Source organism: Oratosquilla oratoria, chromosome 34 (assembly GCF_046742065.1).
Source record: "Oratosquilla oratoria isolate Oo_2021 chromosome 34, ASM4674206v1, whole genome shotgun sequence".
Lineage (NCBI taxonomy): Eukaryota > Metazoa > Arthropoda > Malacostraca > Stomatopoda > Squillidae > Oratosquilla > Oratosquilla oratoria.
In genome coordinates this window covers 9259965-9269162 of record NC_134810.1, presented here as the reverse complement: position 1 = coordinate 9269162, position 9198 = coordinate 9259965, and the positions used below count along the sequence as shown (strand labels likewise).

The 9198-nt window shown below is 40.8% G+C and overlaps 1 protein-coding gene across 1 annotated transcript in view; it reads left to right on the top strand.

Moving 5' to 3' along the window:
• Nucleotides 1-8900: 8900 nt before the first annotated feature.
• The window catches only part of LOC143018341 (uncharacterized), an 896-nt gene continuing 598 nt past the window's right edge, over nucleotides 8901-9198 (top strand). The window contains exons 1-2 of the mRNA XM_076173699.1: nucleotides 8901-9106; nucleotides 9182-9198. The exon at nucleotides 9182-9198 is cut by the window's right edge and continues 598 nt beyond it. Of these exons, the coding sequence (XP_076029814.1) occupies nucleotides 8990-9106; nucleotides 9182-9198 (134 nt within the window). The 5' untranslated portion in view covers nucleotides 8901-8989. The remainder of the gene's footprint in view (nucleotides 9107-9181) is intronic.

The window sequence follows — 9198 nt, the reverse complement described above, 5'->3', positions numbered from 1 at the left end:
CCCCTGTGCAGCGAAGGTCACCTTTCTATAAAAAGGACCGTCACATCTGCAAGAACGAGTGAGATCGGCGCCCCGGGCATCAGACGCTCAGTTATGTGAACCCAGACCATATCATTTAAGGAACACGAGCCCAAATTCCTTGGCGCATATTCACAGTACTATGGACATACTCTTTCAACCCTTCTGTACCTTATGCCACTTTTCCTCTTACATTGGCTCCCGCCCGACTATTTTATTCATCTCTGTGGCATCTGCGAAGGGGTTAAACAATGGGTAACTTTAAGAAGTCTTTACTCAGGGACAGTGGTTCAACATTACCTAGTGGATGTGATATTATGAATTAGTGTCACAGCGCATATTCTTCATAGGGACTCTGTTATAGTCCACGTCCTATCAAACGGATCCTTTCGCCGCGTCTTTTGGGTGAATAAAATCATCTGACAGCAGCTAGGGCTATTATGTAAATCAACAGAAGTAAAAGTATTAACAGGGTTTCGAGGTGGGGATGTAAGTCAACAGAAGTAAAAGTATTAACAGGGTTTCGAGGTGGGGATCATTACTTTCTGTCTACTTCTTCCTGCAGCATGGCCTGTCACTGTCTCCTCCACTGGTTCACTAGCTCGTAGTTCCTATCGACTCTCGTCGCCCCTGTTGTTACTGTTTGTGTTGCCCACTGTTACCTCTCTTGCCACTGTTAGTCCTGTCGACACTATAGTAGTCGCCCTTGTGGTCCTCACTTATGAATATAGTAACTCAATTCTTTTAGTTATAATCTTCTGTCCAGGAGAATTAAATTCTATATTTCTTCTGTATCTTTCTTCAGCTAATTCTTATACAATGTACTCCAAAGGAATCCCCCCGAAAGTACGTATGCAAGATCCTACGTGATCTTTGCAGTCACGTAGTGATTTTTTTTTGTTTAATGATCTTTAACTTTATACGTAAGATCCTCCCAAAAGGTCGTGATCGATCTTACAATCGTGAACCAATTCAATTTTCTCCTCCACCCTTTCACCAATCAGATTCATTGTTACAATTTTATACGGCAATATTGTATACTTAGAATAATCTCGAGTCTCTACATAACTCTCACTTAGGTTACAAAGGAATGTCATGTCAGCAGTACATTCGATCCCCCAGCCAATATTTACAAATAAGGCTTATGATAGGGTAGACAGGAAGGCACTGTGGAAGGTATTGCAGATATATGAGATAGGAAGAAAGCTTCTAGGAGCTGTCAAGTGTTTTTACGAGAGTAGTAGAGCTTGTGTCAGGATTAGAAATGGAGAGAGCGAGTGGTTTGAGGTAAAGGTGGGGCTTCGTCAGGGATGTGTTTTGTCATCCTGGCTGTTCAATTTATACATGTATGGGGTGGTGCGAGAGATGAATGCAAGGGTGGTGGGTCAAGGATTGGAGACGGTTAAAGAAAATGGAGGAAAGTGGGAGATAAGCCAGCTGTTGTTTGCGGACGACACTGCGTTTGTAGCAGGATCAGATGAGGGATTGAGGAAGTTAGTGACAGAGTTTGGGAAAGTGTGTGAAAGAAGGAAGTTGAAGATAAATGTGGGTAGAAGTAAGGTGATGAGATGTACAAGGGGTGAAAGTGGCAGCAGACTGGAAGTGAGTATTATGGGAGAGAGACTGGAGGAAGTGGATAGTTTTAGATACTTGGGTGCAAATGTGGCAGGAAAGGGAGGATTGGAGGTGGAGGTAGAATGTAGATTGAGAGAAGCGAGTAAATGCCTTGGTGGATTAAAAAGTGTAATGAGAAATAGACATTTGGAAATGGATGCTAAGAGGAGATTGTATGAAGGAGTGATTGTGCCGACAGCACTGTATGGGACAGAAACATGGAACATAAGAGAGGAAGAGAGGAGTTTGAATGTGTTTGAGATGAGGTGTCTGAGAAGCATGATAGGGATTACTAGGCTGGATAGAGTGAGAAATGAGTAGGTGAGCAGGCGAACAGGGATGGAAAGGGAGTTGGGAGATAGGGTGGATGAAAGAGTATTGGGATGGTTTGGACACATGGAAAAAAGGAATGAAGAAAGACTGGTAAAAGAGGTGTGGAAAGCAGATGTGGAAGGAGTGAACATGAGGGGGCGACCTAGTATGAGATGGATCGATGGGATAAAAGGGGCTTTAGGGAAGAGGGGAATGTCTGTTGAGGAAGGACGGGAGAGGACAGAAGACAGGGGTGAATGGAGAAGTATGATGGGGGTTAATAAGCTGGACAGAGTGAGAAATGAGGGGGCGAGGAGGAGAATGGGGGTGGAAAGGGAGTTGGAAGATAGGGTGGATGAAAGAGTATTAGGATGGTTTGGACACATGGAAAGAATGAGTGAAGAAAGACTAGTAAAAGAGGTGTGGAAGACAGATGTGGAAGGAGTGAACATGAAGGGACGTCCTAGGATGAGGTGGATAAATGGGATAAAAGGGGCTTTGGGGAAGAGGGGAATGTCTGTTGAGGAAGGACGGGAGAGGACAGAAGACAGGGGTGAATGGAAAAGTATGATAGGGGTTACTAAGCTGGATAGAGTGAGGAATGAGGAGGTGAGGAGGAGAACGAGGATCGAAAGGGAGTTGGGAGATAGGGTGGATGAAAGAGTATTGGGATGGTTTGGACACATGGAAAGAATGAGTGAAGAAAGACTAGTAAAAGAGGTGTGGAAGGCAGATGTGGAAGGAGTGAACATGAGGGGCCGACCTAGGATGAGATGGATGGATGGGATAAAAGGGGCTTTAGGGAAGAGGGGAACGTCTGTTGTGGAAGGACGGGAGAGGACATAAGACAGGGGCGAATAGACAATGGCTGTATATGGATGCTGCTGCGATGCATGAGGTGGAATGGATGGGGGGGGGGGGTGACGGAGTATGTGTGAGAAAAATTTGACGCAGCCCGAAGGAATTTCTCCCCGTCTTCTCCTTTTCTGCATGTGGGGATGGGGAGCGGGGTCGCCGATTTAATGAAGCTGGCTTGCTGTGGATGTGCTGTGTCTTGCGACACTGCTTCTGACCAAGGGCAGTGGACAAGATGCAGGGATGACCCGTCATCCAGGAGGTGCCAAGATAAGAGGGAGGGAAGAGGGTGGAGGAGAGTGGAGTGTGATAGGGACGGAATGGGTGGGAGTGGTTTTTATGCCTTTGTTTTTTGGCTACCTCCCTTATAAGGGGGAAAAAGGCCTTTGGCATATGTATGTATGTATGTATTACCTACACAAGGCGGAAGGTGGACTCAGGCAGCTCACTCAGGTATTATTTTTATAAATAACTAACCCATAAAATGTAACACTCGTCTTCTACCCTTCTTTCTACCCTCTTTTCTACCAGCCTCTTACAGTCATCATCGGAATTCAACAATAACACTATGTAACACGACTAATTGTGACCAGTCGTGCCTTACTACTGAAGTTTTACTCAACAGAAATAAGTATCCTAAAGATAAAAGAATGAAACCTACAAGCTGATTAAGGTGTTAAGAAATTTGATTCTACGAAAGATTCCTTTCCAAATGTTTTTCCATTCTCTCGTAACTACTGTGCTCTGCATTCTTCAGTGAACCGGCGATTCTTTCTCGTTTTCTTCCTCCTCCGATGTCTCGCGCCCACGGCCCCTGGATTTTTTTTTATATATATTTATTCTAATTTATTTATCTATTTATTTATATTTTATCATGTTTTATTTATATTTTATCATGTATATTTGACTACTATATGCTCCTTATTTGCAGTATTTATTAACACTTGTCTTCATCATAAGGATATCGGGCGAATTTTGTATTTTTCTCAACACTCAACAGAAGTAAATATCCTGATGGTAGATGGGGAACTTGCAAATCGAATAAGGTAATAAGAAAACCAGATTAATTTTTTTAAGAAGCAATGATTTTAAGGGGCCCACATTTGAAAATATGTATATAAAACAGAATGAGTAGATGAACAAATAAATAGAAAAATAATCGAGAATAAATATATGAATAAACAAATCCTCTGAAATCTTAGTGAAAAATGCAAATAGCGTTACAAAACAGATACACCAGCTTTCTAAAAGTGCATGTGCATAATAAATTCGAACACTATTGTGGAGTACCATACAAGACAACATCTGGGAATGACTTCTGGCAAACCAAACAACAGCAGCCATTTCATCGAACCGAACAGTGCTATCAAGTAGAAAATGTATAGGAGTATGCGTTAATTGATTTGACAAATTTTGATATCAGATCAGCTATGTATTTTTCTTTTTTCTTTTTATTATTTGTCAGTTAGTAATTTGGCCAGGAATTTTGATTTATTGGTATTTTATGCGTTTTTTATAGTCTCACCCTGATATAACTGAGATATAATTCAGTAATGTATTTCAGTTCCCTATACGACATGAAACTGCGATTGCCCGGTATCATCATCCATTCTCTGAAGACCTCAAGAAATGTATTCCACAAAATACCTTCAAGATTCTCAACAGTTTTCGTATTTTATTCTTTGTAAACGCAAAGGAATAATCACAATTCCTCGTGTCTAACATGTAATGTTCACTGTTATATGACAAGGGATTTGTTATGTCACCACCCTCTGGGGACACAGTCCTACGTGTGCTACCCTCTTAATTGAGAGAGGAAGTGGTTTGGAGTCGACCTATGTAATCGCATTATCCAAACAGATGCAGTGACCGGTTGTTAAGGACGCAGAGTCAGTCGTCAGGGGAGAGAACCAAGGGGCTTGATGGAATCAGGAGGAAGGCAGGCAAGGAGTAATGGTCAGTTCCCGGTTTGGCATCCTCTTCAAGGTAGGGAGGATTTGTAACTGTTTTGTCTCCTATTTGGTAGACAGTGGAGAAAGGTGGCAAACAGGCAGGCATGTAGACGAACAGGAAGACAGGGAGGAAAGCAAGTAGGATGAGAGGCCCCATCGACATATAACCCTTTAGGGCCGTTCTGTAGGCTTGTAGCCTCAATGCAGGAAGGAGGAATTCTAGAGTTGCATTTGTTATTTATTTTAGGTAGGGCGAGGGTCACTGACATTCGCATGGAAGTTTCTGCATTATCACTGAGTTGTGTGTTGCCTTTTGAGGGAAGCGCGTGTATGGTGCCTATTCAGGCAAACAAGGGCTCAACCTCTCTCAGCCAAGGCCACGGTTGTATTTGTAATCTACTGGGCTCCTCCTCCTCCTCCTCCTCCTCCTCCTCCTCCTCCTCCTCCTCCTCCTCCTATTCCGCTCTTGAACAGATCCGTTATTCCTCTCGGGTACTGGATCTGTTTTCAAGCTCCATCTAATCACTCAATTTGTACATATCTGTTCTAGTCTACCACATCATTTGTTCACTTATGTTTATTACTATATAACTTTCCTCTCCCGCGCTTCAATTGTTCCACATATTTATTTATTTATTTATTCATTCATTTGTCAATTTGTTTATTTATCAAATTATCTACTTATTCATTCATTCATTTATCTATTCTATTCGTCTATCTACCTATTTATCTATCTGTCTATTTATCTATCTATCTATCTATCTATCTATCTACCAACCTACGTATCTCTCTCTCTCTCTCTCTCTCTCTCTCTCTCTCTCTCTCTCTCTCTCTCTCTCTCTCTCTCTCTCTCTCTCTCTCTCTCTCTCTCTCTCTCTCTCTCTCTCTCTCTCTCTCTCTCTCTCGCTCTCTCTCCCTTCTCTATTTCTGTCTCTCTATCATCTGTCTACCTACTTATCTATCTATTTATCTACATATCAATCAATCTATTTATTTCTTACTTGACTCTGACATGTCCTTTATCGTCCCCCATCTTTCTCTACCAGCTCTCCCTTTTTCAGATGCCATGCACAGTCTTGCAGTCACACATTCACCTCCAGTCGCACTATGTTTACCGCCCTTTTTCTTTTCTGTTTCCATCCTTTTCCATCAATAACTCATTAAAAATTCTATCATTAACATCATTAACTCGCTCGCAAATCATCAATCTCATGTCTCAGGTAATCCAACCACACATGCATAATACATTCCCACACACGATATGCATATACATACATACATACATACATACATACATACATACATACATACATACATACATACATACATACATACATACATACATACATACATGCATACATACATACATACATACATACATGCATACATACATCAATAGATACATACATAGATACATACATACATACATACATACATACATACATACATACATACATACATACATACATACATACATATATATATACATACATATTATAGACGTATAGTTCTATCTACATTATTGTGAGAAACAAAGTGTGAGTGTTGGAGAAGCAATAGCTGAGCAGTGTCTTTTCTTCACTGATCCCAGTATTCTTTCTGGTTTCCACATACAATGCAACCTCCGGAGTAACCTCGGGGGGTTGCCAGAATTTACATATGTACAAGGGTTGCCATATTCACATTGGGAAAATATATAAGAAAATGGTTCGTCGTGTCGGTTTGGAGCAACGAAGGAGACGCCGGACAGTCACGCTCTTCTCATTGTAGTGGAGAAACATGAAATCCTTTGACAATTGTTGACGGGAAAGCAAAACGCGAGGTCCGTTCTGTGCAGGGGTCCGGGGGCGATGACGGGAAAATTTGGTCCTCGGGTCACTAGGAAAAATAGATTGTTCCTTGGGAGATCTGGAGGACAATAAATGGTCCCTGGAGAGTTGGTTTGAAGATGTTGCAGTTCTGCTTGCTCTATATGAGCGTGTGAGCGCGTGTGCACGCTGGACATCAAAGGGTCGATAGCACATACATACATACGTACATACATGCATACATGCATACATACATACATACATACATACATACATACATACATACATACATACATACATACATACATACATACATACATACATTCATACATACATACATATATACATACATACATACATACATACATACATACATATATATATATATATATATATATATATATATATACATATATATACACGCAGATACATACATACATGCATACATACATACATACATACATACATACATACATACATACATACATACATACATACATACATGCATACATACATACATATATACGTACATACATACATAAATATGTATATGTCCATATTTCGTATGGTTTTTGACTACGTGTTTTATGCAGTTAATATTTTGGGGACTTTAGTAACACCCCTAAAGATCAGGTCACTCAACATTCTCTCATGAATGTAGCCTAATCTCCACTCAAATTGAATGCTGATAACGTTTAGTTTCTACTCTCTCTCCGTTCTGCCACTACTCTCCTTAAATATTTCCTTTACAACTTTTTCGACTCGATATTTTCGTTGCGATATTGGTCCGAGGAACGGACACACAGACAGACACACACACACACACACACACACACACACACACACACACACACACACACACACACACACACACACACACACACACACACACACACACACACACACACACACACACACACACACACACACACACACACACACACACACACACACACACACACACACACACACACACACACACACACGCAATAGATATTGTCACGCCACAATATGTTCTCGGGCTAGAAAACGCTACAGGCTCTCCTGTCTACATGGTAACCCCTACCCGTCACTTTCTTTTTCAACCCTCGCCTTCCCAGAAAGGCAACCATTTGCGTTATAATAAAACACTCCACAGCTCCTTAGCAGTAAACAGGTTGTTTCCTTAAAGTGATATAACATTTGAGTACCGATATTTTTTTTTTGGTGACTGTACATGTACTCTACTTAAAATCAACTGATCTAGCTGTTTTGATGATTTTAAAGTAAGTATTCGTGATCTTTTGAATAACTTTTTATTACATACGTATGTATATATATATATATATATATATATATATATATATACATATATACATGTAAACAGGATGCCGGACGATCGTCTCCCTAAACAAGTTCTCTACGCTCAAATGACCCACGGCAAACGATCTCGTGGAGGCCAGAGGAAAAGGTACAAAGATGTTATCAAACGCTGCCTGAACCACTGTAATATCAACACTGACTCCTGGGAAGAAGCTAGCCGTGATCGCCCCAAATGGAGAACTACAATCGCCAATGGAGTTCAGTCTCTAGAAGCCAGGGGAACGGCAAAACTGGAAGAGAAGAGAACACGCCGTAAAAAACGCTCAGAACAGCGGACAACAACAAACCAACCCTATACTCATCACCATATCTACCCTCACTATCACCGTGTGTTTAGTTCATGAATTGGCCTCATCAGCCACCTGCGCACACACCAGTCATAATCTCACTTTGTGATGTTAGTTCGTGTAGAGAATCTTACTTGGCAATGAGTGATCCCATGGATGACTATATGTATGTATATATATATATATATATATATATATATATGTATATATATATGTATGTATATATATAAACATATATGTATATGTGTATGTATGTATATGTATATGTATATGTATATGTATTAGGGTGGCACTGAACATGGGGGTAATTTTTAAAAGTTGGAATTTTCATACGGCCCTTTGTGGGATCATAGGTATTTATACGAAAATAAGTTACGTAAATTTTCAGCTTAATCGGTGCATATTAAGAACTGCCACATCGGTCATGTTTGCACGACTAGTGTTCCGTTTGAGTCTCTTCCCTCCTTTCATCCTTTATTTCTGCTTTCGGGATTTTAATACCGGTACCACCAAAAGGCCATGCCTTAATAAATGTTATTTACATTCAGTAATCAACTGTACTAATCCATCCATCTCCATCGTTTTTTCACAGGTTGACATGGCTAAAAAACGAAGCGAAAGTGTGTTGCCTCTGATTGGCAGTCCGATAGAAGAAATTCTCGGCAGACCTTAGTTCGGCACAAGCTGTGATTTTTCGTGTACAAGAATTCTGGAATCGTGCCCGGATTCCCACGATTACAGCTAAGAGTGCTACGAGGAAAGTTCTCGCACTCTAAGAGGAATGGAGGGAATTCAGAAGTCAGCAAAGAGAAAGGGACCAACGCAGGAGAAGAAGGAGCAAGAGTTCTCGGAGAAACTGAACAACTTGTTCGACATTGCTTCTGCGGATGCGCTTGAGGTCACGTTTTTGCAAGATGTTCGACGTCCGTTCAGCAGATTTATCTATGTTAACACTAGTTTTATTTGTTCTTAGGTGATCACTATAACCGA